This window comes from Dreissena polymorpha, chromosome 14 (assembly GCF_020536995.1).
Source record: "Dreissena polymorpha isolate Duluth1 chromosome 14, UMN_Dpol_1.0, whole genome shotgun sequence".
NCBI classification, from domain to species: Eukaryota; Metazoa; Mollusca; class Bivalvia; order Myida; family Dreissenidae; genus Dreissena; species Dreissena polymorpha.
Window position 1 is genome coordinate 75,108,372 of NC_068368.1, and position 15,941 is coordinate 75,124,312.

The 15,941-nt window shown below is 34.0% G+C and overlaps 1 protein-coding gene, 1 long non-coding RNA gene and 1 pseudogene across 2 annotated transcripts; 1 reads left to right on the forward strand and 2 right to left on the reverse strand.

Annotated features, from left to right (window-relative positions):
• LOC127857493 (5'-nucleotidase-like) overlaps positions 1-5,667 on the reverse strand; it is a 28,835-nt pseudogene extending 23,168 nt beyond the window's left edge.
• Positions 5,668-8,687: 3,020 nt separating this feature from the next.
• LOC127857930 (uncharacterized) lies at positions 8,688-12,268 on the forward strand. Its single transcript, XM_052394701.1, has 5 exons — positions 8,688-8,845; positions 9,383-9,550; positions 10,004-10,145; positions 10,468-10,539; positions 11,051-12,268. Exons 1-5 carry the CDS (start codon positions 8,710-8,712, stop codon positions 11,166-11,168), a joined length of 636 nt encoding a protein of 211 aa, XP_052250661.1. The 5' UTR covers positions 8,688-8,709; the 3' UTR covers positions 11,169-12,268.
• Positions 12,269-12,590: 322 nt separating this feature from the next.
• LOC127857933 (uncharacterized) lies at positions 12,591-14,180 on the reverse strand. Its single transcript, XR_008038686.1, has 3 exons — positions 14,095-14,180; positions 13,499-13,606; positions 12,591-13,217 (listed from the first exon to the last, which is right to left on the reverse strand). It is a non-coding gene; the product is annotated as an uncharacterized LOC127857933 (long non-coding RNA).
• Between the last annotated feature and the right edge of the window lie 1,761 nt (positions 14,181-15,941).

Here is a 15,941-nt window from a genome sequence, read left to right on the forward strand (position 1 = left end):
GTCGGTTTCTCTCAATTATGTTGGTTTCTCTGCATAATATAGGATAAAATATTCAACAACACCATATATCAGTTTCTAGTCCAATTTAATGTCTGACTTAACTAATATTTCAGTTATACAAATACGTTGTGATTGCTACATGATTGTGTCTTTTTCCAACTGTACACCTCCAGGTCTAAACGCTAACTGACTATTGCCCTCTAACATTAGCCCCGTGAATCTCAGTTATGAATCCAATTGGTCAGTATTCTAAATAAGCCGGTTGGCTGGATTACTAAGAATCCCATTGGTCAGTGTTCTATGCGTTCTTATTTCTGATTGGATATATTACTTAAGATACTGAATAAATGAAGCCCTGGGAACGGGATAAACAACCCACCTAAATATTTACAAGCTTTATCCAACCTTTTGATGAGAGATTTAACTGAATAAACACTTTTGCCTGACCAATACAAACATTCCCGGCCTTGTGTCAACTATACTATTCTTTAATCTCTCCCTCATCGATAAGCTTATTTGAACATATGTGCACTTTGTGACTTTCATGTTTACTAGCCCTTTTGATAAAATTTTCAATATTTCTTACATGAGGTAAACCCACATATTCCACCTACAATTTCTAACCATAATGTGACAGTTCTTTATAAATACAGCGAGTTCCTATTTGCAGTAAAGGCCTGTAGCGACATATTTTAAAAGTCTATTTACAAATGTGATAGAGTCTACGGGAAACGGGACTACAAGCTTGACTACAAAATCGATTTTCGGCCACATAACATTGGTGGGACTGTCCAAGAAATCCGTCATACTCGCACGAATACTATGACTTGAATCTGGCACTTGTAAGATACCGGCTTAGTACCGGGACACTCAGTAATGTTAAAATAAAAAAGACAGAAGAACATTTGGTTAACTGACCGCCATGTTATGAGTGAAAACAGGGTAAATCTTATTGAGTCGAGCTCTTTGAAAAGGGGGTTAAAAGCATGTGCGTAAAATATCGTCCCAGATTAGCCGATGCAGTCCGCACAAGCTTATCAGGGACGACACTTTCCGCTTTTATGATATTTTTCGTTTCGAGAAAGTTTCTTAAATGCAAAAAATCTAGTTCAGGCGGAAAGTGTCGTCCCTGATTAGCCTATGCGGACTGCATAGGCTAATCTGGGGCGACACTTTACGCACATAAATTAAACCCTCTTTTCACAGAACATGGCTCAATTAAAAATAAAAACAACCGTCAAAGCGTAGACTTCTGGTTCGATAGTCAGTGAATCTCCACGCAGATTTTTGACTGGTTTAAAGCATAGCTCGAATTCATGCTCGAATTTATCTTATAAAATCACAGTAATCGATTCCAATAATATATATATATAATAATAAGTTATATATAGATAAAGTAAGTCCAATTACTAGTCTGTCTGACGGACCAAGCAAACTGTTCAGACAGCGATGTGTTTCAAGGGCGGTATGTTAAGTCATAGAGGTTATTATAATGGTGGATTACCAAAGTTGCATTCTCGCAGTCGACATATTTCGCGTCGACCATCCAACGTCACTAAAGTTTCACCGATGACGTTAGTTTTAAGTGCGTCCACATCCAAACGCCAGGTGGCCACTTCCGTGAGCAAACCGGGATCTATAAATATAAATTCTAAAATGTATTTAAAATCTCGTGTATATGGTTTTTTTTCTCGAAAATAATAAAAAAACAGTGACAAACATAAGTGAGAGCAAAAGGTTATAAATGACTTAAAATGTAAAATCTTGTCTATGAAAGTCACACTTTGATATGCATGATGCGGCATCTCATCAGGGTCTGCGCTGCTTGCTTAAAGGAATGTCTGTAAGAAATATTCTAAATAAAAATTATAGAAATAAATATACTAGACATCCCTAATTTGGGAAAAAAATTGATCCAATTTTGAAGGATGGGATACGATCAAGACGTTAGATATAATCACAAACTCAACGTGGAATACCCATAAATAGAAGGTCCGATTAGTTGAAACAAACAACCATTTTCAATTCTATCCAGAAATGCATTGTGCTGCATTCATTTTTTGGTGAGTTTCTGTTGTAATTAATAACTTTTTATATATGTTAATGCATGTAACTAATACGTACAAAAACGTTTTGTCATTTGCATAATTTCTTGCTGTTCACGTGACCTTCCAAGGTAGTTCCAATGACCCGATGTTGAAGAAAGCAACGCATTTATAATGGGGATAATCTGGCTAAACATCCATTATGTCACAACTTGTTCAGCACGTTTCGAAATGCGTTGCGATTGTATATCTCGCTTCAATGATGGATGAATAAACAGCAAATTAACCGCGCTATTTTGTTGAAAGGCATAATAGGCTCAAACTATATAAAGCCTACGTACTTTCAGAAATGGTGTTGTTTAGAGGTTTTACATGTCCAGTCATTAGCGCCAAATCGAATGGGACTTTGGTTCGTATATGTCATTGCAACTCCAAAATAAGATGGCGTCAGATATTATAGGCCGTTATAAACATTGATTATTTACATGCGATGTCCCGTGTTACATGTGTATAGGAATGTGTCAGTGTGACCGCCGACGACGACGTCAATGCCGTCAATGTTCGCGATCTCCTTGTCCATCGTGTGACCGGCGTGACCGAGGGCGATAATCTTGTTGACGCCGGCGGCCTGCAGAACAGTCACCTCGTACCGGATGCTGGCTATTTCGTCATTGAAGGTCAACGTCGGGCCTGGTGAGAGAATTATGTCGAAATACTTAATTAAGACATGTGTTGTTGTTTCCGCTGTTGTTGTTCTACCAACCATCGTAGTTAATTATATCAAACCGTCATTAAACATTTAATCTATTGGTTTTTTAATTTGTTTATCCCTGTACTTTTTTCGTATAGTTAAATTTTAAAATCATGTACGTGTGTGTATGCGTGCATTCGTCCGTACCTGCGCTCGTCAGTCCGTTTGTATGTTTTATAACAATCCCTGCTTTAAATAAATTATTCTAGGCTAATTTTTAAAATAAAAACCAAACTGTACTGGAAATAAACACGGTTTCTTGTGTTGTGTATCCTATACTGCCTATTTGGTGTCCTCCCAGTCTTGATCACGCTTTTACTGAACTTCCCCTGCAGGCGAGGCTCCCTTGTGACGTCAATGTTGCTGCTGATGACGTCATGAGTTACGTTACCAGAAATCGTGCAAGCCGCTCGACACCCAGATCAAACTCATGATTCAAGCGCCTTCAGATAGTCGCATTAATACATGTATACACACTGGTGGCTGACGAGGTCAAAGCGTAGTCCGTTTGTCTACGACGTCGGGTATGTGTTTTATTATGGAAACATTGAGTCAACAAACATGCCATCGAAATACAGGTTGGTGTACAGATTGGTGCACGTCGTTGAATAACCTATACATTATATGCGTAGTTCGCTGAACAACCAATACATACTCTGTGCAAAACCTATACATAACGCGACGTGTAATTTGCTCCGAAATAAAGCATTTGAATGATTAACATATACGTTCGTAACATGTTTTGTACTTTAAAAATGTTTAATGTATCAAAGTAACTCATTTTAGTTAAAAAACTGTAATTGGCTATTTAAACAGAATACGGTTCTTATGCATTACTTCAAATCAATATAATTCAATTTTAGCTCAAAATCAATCTTAAGGTTGCAAGTAAGCGCATTTGTTATTCGTTTGTTATTGAAAATAAGTACCTATCATTATTGGATATTCCGTTTTCTAATCCATAAATACCAGTAAAGATGAAACTCGCCTGATTAAGTAGTGTATTGACACAATGTTTCGTAGCAAAACATATACCCGACGTCGTAGACAAACGAACTACGCTTTGACCTCGTCAGCCCCCAGTGATACAAGCGCGTAAGTGTTTTGTCGGGAAAAATTGGGACGTAATCCTATGTAATATCTATGTATAAAACGAAATTCTCCGAACATTTACTTCAGCATAATCGGTAGAAGCTTTATTTTCAAACAGGATATGAAGTTCAGCATAAAAGATATGAAGATACATTTAAAGGGAACTTTTTACAGATGTTGGCATGTATTGAAGTTTGTCATTAAATACTTTATATTGATAAATATAAACATAGGATCTAAAAAGCTCCAGTAAATAAACAAGAGTAAAATTAAAGAAAAAAAAAAGTAACCCTCCACGGGGCTCGAACCACTGACCCCTGGAGTAAAAGTCTAACGCTAAGACCACTCGGCCATCCGTGCTCTTTTGATGTGAGATGTATTTAATACTTTATATCAGCAATCCTCGAGGTGACCCAATATATAACGACAACAACAGAACTCTCCAAATTATCAAATTGTATCGCGTTGAAACGCTTTATAATTTCTGGTTTTTAAATCGTCAAAAGATGAATATAATGGATATTTTAGAGCATGTAAATTTTCAGTATCACTGTTTCCTCACATATATTTTAAACGAAATTTGCGAATCTGAAACATTTTTTTAATATTTTGTCAATTCACCAACACGTGAAAAGGTCCCATTAAAGGAAGATTGCAATGAATAGGTTACATGCCTTAAAGCTGTTGCTTAATGAACTTTTTTCGATTTTATTGGATTACATTGAACAATTGAATGTATTAGTTTTTTTAAACCGTGTTTTAGCATAATAGCGATATTGAAATGCACTTTATTACCATGAGTAGATTTTGTACATCTGCTCATGTAAAAGGGGCCTTTTCACGTTTTGGTAAATTGTTAAAATTTAAAAAAATGTTTCAGGTTCGGACTTTTTCGTTGCAGTTGTGATATTTGTGAGGAAACAGTAATACTGACCATTAACCATGCTATAAATTATCCATTATATACATCTTTTGACGATTTAAAAACCCGAAAATTATAAAACGTTGCAACGTGAAACGATTGAATTGAATGCAGATTTCTGTTGCCATCGTTATATTTTGTGCTACCACGACGATTACTTAAATAAAGTGTAAAATACATCACACATTAAAAGAGCACGGATTGCCGATTGGTCTAAGCTTAAGACTTTTACTCCAGGGGTCAGTGGTTTGAGACCAGTTGAGGGTTACTTTTTTTTATATTGTACTCTTGTTTTTTACTGGAGCTTTTTAGATCCATTGTTTACATCTTTCAACATAAAGAATTTAATGACAAACGTCAATACATGCCAAAATCTGTTAATACGTGACCAAGCTATGCATCTTCAATGAACATGTTAATCAAACCATTTTACGCTTTATTGGTAATATATAATGATAATATTCGAACGTCGTTTACAGATTTAAATACGTAAAACATATGTTCATTTCGTCATCACTTACCGTGACGTCATATCCAAGTTTATTCATAAAACTAGCAGCGGCCATCCCCTTATAGACGAAGAACCACAGTGTACCCATAAACTGGTCACCAGCGTCTAAAAGTAACAAATTGCTATGACTAAGACGTATCTCGTTGAGCTTCGTCAGTCGCCGAGCAACGCCTCCATAACACTGGCTACTTCCTGCCTCTTTCTCGCTACAATCCGAACCGTATTTGTTGAACTGTTCGAATCTCGCGTACACGTCGTTTGTGTGAAGAATGGTTAGGTCAAATGCCAAACTTGTCGTTACCATGGTAACCAAACAAACAACTAAGATGGCGTCCTGCCTCGCCATTTTTATCATAAGTTGCATCATGTCCCCTACAAAAGAGAATAAACTAGCATTATTGTTCGTTTCCGTTACAAATATGTGCAAACAATATTGACTTAGATTATAATTAGTTGTTTAACTTGCAATAATTAATCAATTACCTGATACTTTTGACTCATTATATAAAATAACCATTTTTTAACGATTTAATAATGTTTAGGTTGATCGCATGTGTGCGAGAAAATTTGCGCGCTCGGTATCCATGAGAAATTGTTAAGATCACAGCGATATTGACTTCAAACTAGGGATGGGAATCGTATCCGAAATCGGTATCCGGATAACCGCATCCGCTATCCGAATATATCCGGCTATCCGTATTCTTTTGTAAGTAAACTACATAAGGCTGTTACCATCATCACAACACTGTGAATACTTAATGTGCACTGTTTACAGAATAAAAAAACACAATATAACGCATTTATATAATTTCTTTATTTCATTTATTTTATAAAACAAACAATATAAATGTCGCAAAATACGTAATGTCCTTTAAAAACACACACACACACACACACACACACACATCGTAAAACTAAAACAAAACAACTACGATATATACTGTACATTCTACATACATTTAATAAATTCAGTTTAATTTCATTTGTATTTGCTAAGATGCACTTAACTAAGGTTCTTGTTTATGAAAATAATTGCATCGACTAAGTCGCTATTAGGTCTGTTCCTTAGCTTGGTCAGTACCAAGCCGTCCGACGAAAACACGCGCTCAGACGGACCCGATGTTGCCGGAATTGCCAGAATACTTCGGGCGACATATGCCAGATTAGGAAATTGCAATTCGTATACTCTTTTTTAACAGATAAACATTGATTGACCAATACTTTTATTTGATTGGGCAGAAATAATTTTTCCTTACTGTTGCACCCGTCGATTGAAGCCAATTGACATCTCGCCTGGACGATGATCGCCCCACCCACTTAGTCACGTGGCTCACTGGTAAAAGAGATTTGTCTCACATATTTATTATGCAAATGCAAAACAATGTAAGTCTATAAAGAACATAAGCTGTGTATAACGGATGTTTCGGTACTTTAAACACGCTCCCAAATTCTTGCGCCCTAACCAGAATCCAACCGGTTATTACGTGTAATGGTGGTATTAGTAATAAATTAATACCTTTACACTGGCGTTTACCCATTGTTTTGCGAAAATACTAACGAAACATTGTGTCTACATGTATTTGACAAGAATTGCGCTTTATAACTGGAGTTTTGTTTACACGCTTTGTGACACCGAGCGGGTACCGAAATCCCCGATGTATTATGTATAAAACTGCAGGCCAACAAACGGTGGCATCGATACGTTTTTATTAAAATAGTAACATAAAATAGTTTGCGCTTGTTTCTGACATAAAAAGCGCTTTATAACGTTGATTTCGTTAAGTTACGCAAATACCAATATTCCTTATTAGTGTACATAGCATGTACCACTATGTTAGAAATAGACATATTTGCAATGAAAAGCTTTAGAAAAGCTTTATAATTATCTATTTTAATTGATGATAAATCCATAACTGACACCATTACACCTGTTACATTTATTTTTTCAGAAGTCTTTATTTTTGGAGAAAGATGATAACCGACATGTTGTGTATTAAAGAAGCAGTTCATCTTTGTATATTCCTTTTTCTAATTGTTCGCTATATTATATTATAACTTCATGTTCAATAACTGAAACCAAAAACTGACCCTGAATTGATTATTTTGCAGTAAAAATGTCACATACATACATGTGTAATCCAATTAAAATCACAATCTTATGAAATATTTGTAATATTTAAATTTTCAATTTAACTTATTTAATAATTTTAATTAATCATAATTAATAAAGTTTTAATTAATTTCAATTAACAAAATTTTAAAATAACTATTGTATATTGTTTAAAATAACTAGTGCATATTGTTTAAAATAACTATTGCATATTGTTTAGAATAACTATTGTACATTGTTAGAAATACTTAAGGAATTGTGCAGTTCATATCACGTATTAAGCCCAGTTTTCACAAAACTACACCGGAATACTTTTTTGTGCCAGGTGAGCTACAAACTCTATCATATTGATGTACTATAAGAAAACAGCTTACTAAGCTAACAAAGAATAGCACATTCCAATCTAAATTGTTTACCAAATCAAGAACGCAAACGTAAGCAGTAGAAACTTCTAGAAAGTTCCATGACCAAGGGTTAACAACTTTGACCCGAACAAATATAAAAAAGTAGGTGAATCAGCGTACCACGTGAGACCACATAGGATCACGTGAGAAACGTATTAGGAAAAGTCTGATCTGGGGCGGTATTCTGAAACTTTCTTAGATATTTTCCATAGAATTTTCTAATTCTTATTTTTTTTCACTAAGAAAGTTTTTTGTCTAAGATTTTCATCTTAGAATTTTTCTAAGACCATTCTTAGAGAAAAAACGTTCTTAGAAAATAAAACTATTTTCGTTCGTAAAAAATTTGTATTATTGTCAGATTCAGCGCTTTTTGCAGTTGTGCGCATGGGGCCGCCGTGCGCATGCGCGATTACTACTGCAAGGCAAAACAATATGGCAACTTCGACGAACAATGTGTGTCATTCCAATACGCGAGTGTAATGTGTTTTAAGGCTTAAAACACATTATTTTAATTGTATATAGGACGCGATTCCATCTGCTGTGTGTTAAAGCCGATAATAATGAGATCGCTCAAACGTTCAGAGTAGAGTAACAGTCATAATGTGCATCGAATTTTATTCGCGCGAATGCGGAACGATTGTTAGAATGTTATGTGTCTAAAAAATCTTCAATCGAAAGCAATAAAGGTGTCAAGTCTGAAAAGAAAACGGATGGTTGCATAATGGTATGTTTGTAATAATGTGATTCTATATTTATTTCATAATTATGTCATTGTGTAACCATTCGACTTCGTCACGAATAGGAATTCCCGTTTCTAAAAATAGAATATTTGACACTGAATGTAAACAGACGACAACTGTCATCAGCGAAAACAATGGCGACTAGTAAAAAGGAAAGGGAGCAGAAATTTTCCTTGGATGATTGTATTATCCTCTGCAATTTGATGGCAGAAGACTGTGGATTGAACGGATTAAGCAACCATGAGCTTTTAAAACACCGATTTACTGAAGGTAACCAAATTCAGGGCCAAAACACCAACTTAGGGAAAAGGGCCACAGCCTTTTTTTCAGGGAAAAAAGACACACTTTTCTGGTTTTGGGGAATGAAAAATACTGAAGGTAAATTGTAAATTTAGAGAGAAAAAGGCATGATTTTAAAGAAATTTCTGTATGGGAAAGGGACTTTTTGGTTAAGTGGAAGAAAAATGCCTCTTGTGAAGATTTTTTTTGGCCCTGAAATTATAATTAAATGTTTCTAGCAGATTTTGCAATTGCACCATTGAACATACAGTTGTTGCTGTACATTATTAAACGAGTAACTTTATACAAATATTTCAACCTAGCTTAAAGTAGTTGCAATAATCAAAAGTATAGTTTGGTGCACATTCCTATTCTCTAATCTCATGAACTTAAAAATGGAAGATAATAATAAATCTTCATACCAATTTATTTGCTACATTTTAAACAATGGAATCAGTGCTTATAGCATGTTAATTGTTTTATGAATGAAATAAATATATACAGGAATAATAATAATAATAATAACAGGAATAACAAGCCAGACAAAAAAGAAGATGTGGGCAAGAGTGTCGGACATGTATAATGTAAAAGCGAGCAAGACAAGATCAGCTGACAAGCTTGAAAAACAGTGGCTCAACCTAGTGGCCAAGCATCGAATAATCTACACGGATTACGTGAGAGACCGTGCACTGACTGGTAGTCATCAATTAATTGCAAAATGAGAAATTAAATATTTATATAACAAGGAAAAGAATATTATAAATTGTAATGCTTTGTAATGCTTTACCTCTGAAATGAGTAACCAGTATTTTGTTCATATACATGTTTGTCTTATATATCACTTTGAAAATGAAAGTCCTATTCATGTAAAGTACTTGTATCAACAAAATTGAGAATTAATCATGTCATTTTTAACAATGTAGCCACTGTTTAATTTTGCTGTCAAGTAAAAACCTGTTGGTAATGATGTTTCAATACACCTTCAAAAATTCAGTTGTTTGAATTAAGTCATTACCGTATACTGATAGTAGCAAGTTTAAAATTATACAAGAGAAAAACTCTCATTTAAGTTTGGAATAAATTCATAAATGGTATAATATAATTTTAACCACACATCCATAAATACTTGAATGATTTTTTTAATTTAAGGAGGAGGTTGTTTGCAAAAAAATCTGGACATCGTGACAGAGGCGATCATGAACGTGATAGGCATTGAGTCGCCTTCAATCGCTGGTGCTGCAGGTGTGGCACTTGACTCCAGCTTCAGTCAGTTGGAGACTTTATCAGCTGTGTAAGACACTTATTTATAATCTTTTAAGTAAAATGCAGATAAACAGTATACTACTGTTTTATCTTTTTTATATATGATTAGGCATTTAATGTTCATACTTATTAATGTAATATTCAAGACAAACTACAGAAACACATGCACAATCATAAAACAAGTTCAGTTTTATCTATTTCCTGCTTAAAAACATCATACAAAAACAAGTGCAAAAAAAAAATCATACAAAACTGCATACCAACAATTTTCTAAAATGTTTCATTGATTTTTTATGAGCAAAATTATTTGTGCGCTTACATATACGCTTTGTGAAACAAACTATTTTCAGAGCAATACCTTCCCATGAACAATACATGGAAGTGGTTTCAGGGCCAAGTCAAACAGTGGATTATGGTAGCAGGTATAACAAAAATATATTTTCATAATAAAAGAAAATAAAACAGATAAGTACATAACATCATCATATGTTTGGTGTATACGAATTATCATTTGCAGTCAAGTATTTTTTGACAATGCCTTTCAACATGTGATTAGTATTATAATTAACAAACATAATTTTAATCAAACTAAAGAATAACTTATTTAAAAAAATACCAATTTTATTTTGTACAAAATATAGGGCAAATACTCTTTTATCTTATTGCTAATGTAAGGGGAAATACTCCTCCAGTCTTGTGTGAATGTAAGGGAGACAATTGAGAGTGTTGGGGAACACCTGTTTGTTGACAAATAAATATCAGAAAACTCATCAATGTTTTATTAGGTTTAACAATTGCTATATTCAATATAAAAAATAACTGCAAGTTTCCGCTTGTTGATACTTAATTAAGTATATAAATTAATCCTAATCACATTTATTTGTTCAGTCTAGTACATATGTCAAAGTATGACTAATGAATTCTCTTTGTCAGATGTCACTGCAGCTGTCACAGAAATGACCAATTACAGGAGATGTCTATGGAGCAACTGAAAAGAAAAAAGATCATTCTGGAAATTAAGCTGTTAACGCAAAGGCTGCAGTCACAATAAATGTGTTTTTTTATGTCCCCCACTATAGTAGTGGGGGACATATTGTTTTTGCCCTGTCTGTCTGTTGGTCCGTTGGTCTGTCTGTCTGTTTGCGCCAACTTTAACATTTTGCAATAACTTTTGCTATATTGAAGATAGCAACTTCATATTTGGCATGCATATGTATCTCATGAAGCTGCACATTTTGAGTGGTAAAAGGTCAAGGTCAAGGTCATCCTTCAAGGTCAGAGGTCAAATATATGTGGCCAAAATCGCTAATTTTATGAATACTTTTGCAATATTGAAGATAGCAACTTGATATTTGGCATGCATGTGTATCTGTTGGAGATGCAGATTTTGAGTGGTGAAAGCTCAAGGTCAAGGTCATCCTTCAAGGTCAGAGGTCAAATATATGTGGCCCAAATCGCTTATTTTATAAATACTTTTGCAATATTGAAGATAGCAACTTGATATTTGGCATGCATGTGCATCTCATGGATCTGCACATTTTGAGTGGTGAAAGGTCAAGGTCATCCTTCAATGTCAGAGGTCAAATATATGTGGCCCAAATCGCTTATTTTATAAATACTTTTGCAATATTGAAGATAGCAACTTGATATTTGGCATGCATGTGCATCTCATGGATCTGCACATTTTGAGTGGTGAAAGGTCAAGGTCATCCTTCAATGTCAGAGGTCAAATATATGTGGCCCAAATCGCTTATTTTATGAATTCTTTTGCAATATTGAACATAGCAACTTGATATTTGGCATGCATGTGTATCTCATGGAGCTGCACATTTTGAGTGGTGAAAGGTCAATGCCAAGGTCATCCTTCACAAGGTCAAGGTCATCCTTCAAAATTCTTAGTCCATAAAAGAATTAAATACTTTTTAAAATAGCATTTGTTTTCATAAAAATATAATACATTTTGTATACAGAAAACAAGTTTGAAAGCATGAAATGCGTAAATATTTATTATGTTTGAAAAAACTTTTACAGTATACAATAATATATAGACTCTTCTAAAAATCAAATTTTTAAACAAATGTATGGTCTTCATTTTCATTTGTATATTTTGTACAGTTGTGTCAGTATTACTGACAAGTTTAATTCAGTTTAATAATTTAGAAGTACGATAAAATGGTCTTCATTTATACATTCATAGTTACTGTTCTTTCTTGTTGAAAGATACATACTTTTACAGTTTGATAGTTATATTGTATTACCAAAAATTGGTAACACGCTTATGATATTTTTTACTGTTAACCTAAATGATAATTAACATCAAATAAATCTTATACATTTAGATGTTTGTAAACAATGTACATGGGTTGTTCACTCTAATGTGTATATTGATATTCACTCTTATGTCCATATTGAAATTGTTAAGTCATTAATTTAATTTGTTTTCCCATACCTTAGTTAAAATATGTTAGTGCTTCAATATCCCTGTATCGCTGAAAGTAGCTCAGGCACCTAGTCCCCCGAGATATAACTCGTATTAGCTGCTCTGTGGCAGGGGTATCATCGGACGCCACCTGACTCATTGTCGCTAGGTTCGGCTAATATCAGCTTCTCCTCCCATTTAAAGTTTAAAAATCCGTGTGTCATTTGTGTTCGGAGGCACAGCACTTTAAATTAACACACATTTTAAAGACTTGTTTTGTCTTTATCAGGTGTAAATGTACACACATTTTTAAGACTTGTTTTGTCTTTATCAGATGTAAATGGACACACATTTTTAAGACTTGTTTTGTCTTTATCAGATGTAAATGGACACACATTTTTAAGACTTGTTTTGTCTTTATCGGAAGTAAATGAACACACATTTTATAGACTTGTTTTGTCTTTATCAAATGTAAATGAACACACATTTTTAAGACTTGTTTTGTCTATGTCCATGACTTAGTTAAAATATGTTTGCGATACAAAATCCCTATATCGAAGCCCATTCTGTATGCCATGGTAAGGTACTTCCTGATGCATGTTGTCTGGTATATCATCCCCAATCATTGGAATGTTCATGTCTTTGCATATGTTATGCAACACTCCACATGCCATGATAACCCTGTAAAAATGACATTAATTAACACTACATATAACAGTGTACTATGACTATGTTGTCATTTTATTTCAACTAAATGTGATTTTTATGTTAAATCATCATTTTTATCATTGTTAATTTGTAATAACCAAAATATCACACCTCATAGATAACACTGCATATTGAACCATGCTATATTTATGGATTTAGGTATACATAACTAAATAATGTTTGTTTTAACTATATCATTTGTTTACATTATTCAATGTTGTTGTTGGTTTTTTTGCAATAAATTAATTACTTACTGGCAAGCCTTTTCAGGTTTCAAACGAATTTCGCCATGCAGCACTCCCCATCTTCTTTTCAGTTGGCCTATTCCTCTTTCGACTTTTGATCTTGTTATTTTGTGAGCTCTGTGATGTCAAATATACATTTATTAAAATCCAGCAAAATTATTTTTCTGATTATACTTTTTAAATTACAATCATTGTGTAATATTATTGCACTATATAAAGACTTAATTTATTATTGCTTGTATTATAACACCTCATTACATGAAAATCTTATTTATTGCAATGGATTAAGTTTTAAACATACATACAAAATCACTCAGCAAAATTATTTTTCTGATTATACTTTTTTAATTACAATCATTGTGTAATATTATTGCACTATATAAAGACTTAATTTATTATTGCTTGTATTATAACACCTCATTACATGAAAATCTTATTTATTGCAATGGATTAAGTTTTAAACATACATACAAAATCACTCACCATTACCTGTTATTGTTTTATTTCACAATATATTTGAAATATGTTTTCGTGTTTCTAATAAATATTGTGAACAATGAATATGAATCATCTTACTGTTTAATTAAAAACACCTTGTTATGTACCTGTTGTAGTTCACCTGTTGGGCATTGGCTGGATTTAAATAGGGAGTGAGCAACCACTGCTTGCAGGGATAGCCACTGTCCCCAAGCAGGTATTTGTTCTCACCAGCCACATGCCCACGCTCAAACAATTGAAAAACCCCACTCTCCCTCAAAATCCGGCTGTCATGCGTTTACCCTGGCCACCTCGCAACTAAGTCAATTAGTCTGTCTTGACCATTGAATATCACCTAAAATTAAACAGTTGTGGTAGTTTGTGTGTCTTGAACATCCATTTTTTGCCAGTGATTCTATGTATTATTATTATTAGTGTATTACAGTCTCATCAGCATATATACAATCACAACATACAATTAAAACATAATCATAATAATAAAATGCTGCCAATTGGAATTATCCAGTTATAAGAAACTAGAAAATAATATAACAAACAATCATCATACACTTAGAGTGTTTTGAGAGTAATTCACATATAGCACAGTACAGTTGAAGACTATATAACATAATACAAGTTTGATTATGTCACTGTCAAATGCATCATTTTATTAAATAAGTTAAACACTGGATTCATAGGTATTCAATTAAATCCTGTATACAGACACATGAGTGCCATATTGAAGATTGGAGAACTATGTATGAATGTAGGCAGTTAGACTTCTATATGTAAAATTAAATGGATACAATTCATGAATTGCTATTTTTTACCTGGGTATTGATGGAATGATATCCCATTCTATTTACATAAGCTTCCTCATTGACATGCGGAGCTTGAATTTGGACTTGCGTGCCATCAACCACGCCAACAACATTGGGAAAGTTGGCTATGCCTTGGAAGTCCGCCTTCACCCTCGTTACATCATGCATGTTGATTGGGAATGAAATGTGTCTTGTCATAGTTTCCCTATTAGCCAGCATCTCTGTGAATTGTGACACAGCTCTTGACACGGATGGCTGGGACAATTTATGAATGTCTCCGTCATTAATTTGAAAGTCACCTGACGCAAAATAGCGTAGGGTGACAAGTATTTTCTCTAAAGCAGATACATTTCTTTGGCCAAGTGTTCTTGGCGATAGGCGATCAACGTATTCCTCGTTCAGCCGATCAATCCCATTCTTATCTAGACGATATCGTTGAACAACCTCCATGTTTGTGAGGTTTTCATACGTATCGAGCCTTTCATTCATATCTACAAGTCAATAAATAAAAAAGGTTTATATCCATATCATCGTACTTGTAAAACAAATACACAAATAATAATATTTGAAATATTGTGTAGTGTTCTGAGAAAACTGGGCATAATGCTTGTGAGTAAATTGTCATCCCAGATTAGCCTGTGCAGTCCGCACAGGCTTATCAGGGAAGACAATTTTCGCGTTATGGAATTTTTCATTAAATGATGTCTCTTCTTAGCGAACATCCAGTTTAGGCGGAAAGTGTCGTCCCGGATTAGCCTGTGCGAATTGCACAGGCTAATCTGGGACGACTCTTTAGGCACATGCATTATATCAGTTTTCTCACAACGTAACACAATAGAGTAATAATAAATTTTATTTTACATCAGCGTTTACATTTGGGGAAAAAATAATCATAAAAACATGATAGTTGGATGCAAAGGTTGCTAATTTCCTTATTAGGTGGGGTTTCATTTGTCGGGTCAGGTATGAGTGCTTATAGGTCTATTAGATGTTCACATCTTAAACACATGTTCATTTCATAGGTATTGAGTATATTGGCATAGCCATCCAATTACAAATTTAATATGAACAGTTCAACAAACAATATAAACAACGCTAGGATGACAATAACTAAAAATGGAAACCACAACAATAACATCACATTTTTTAAGAAA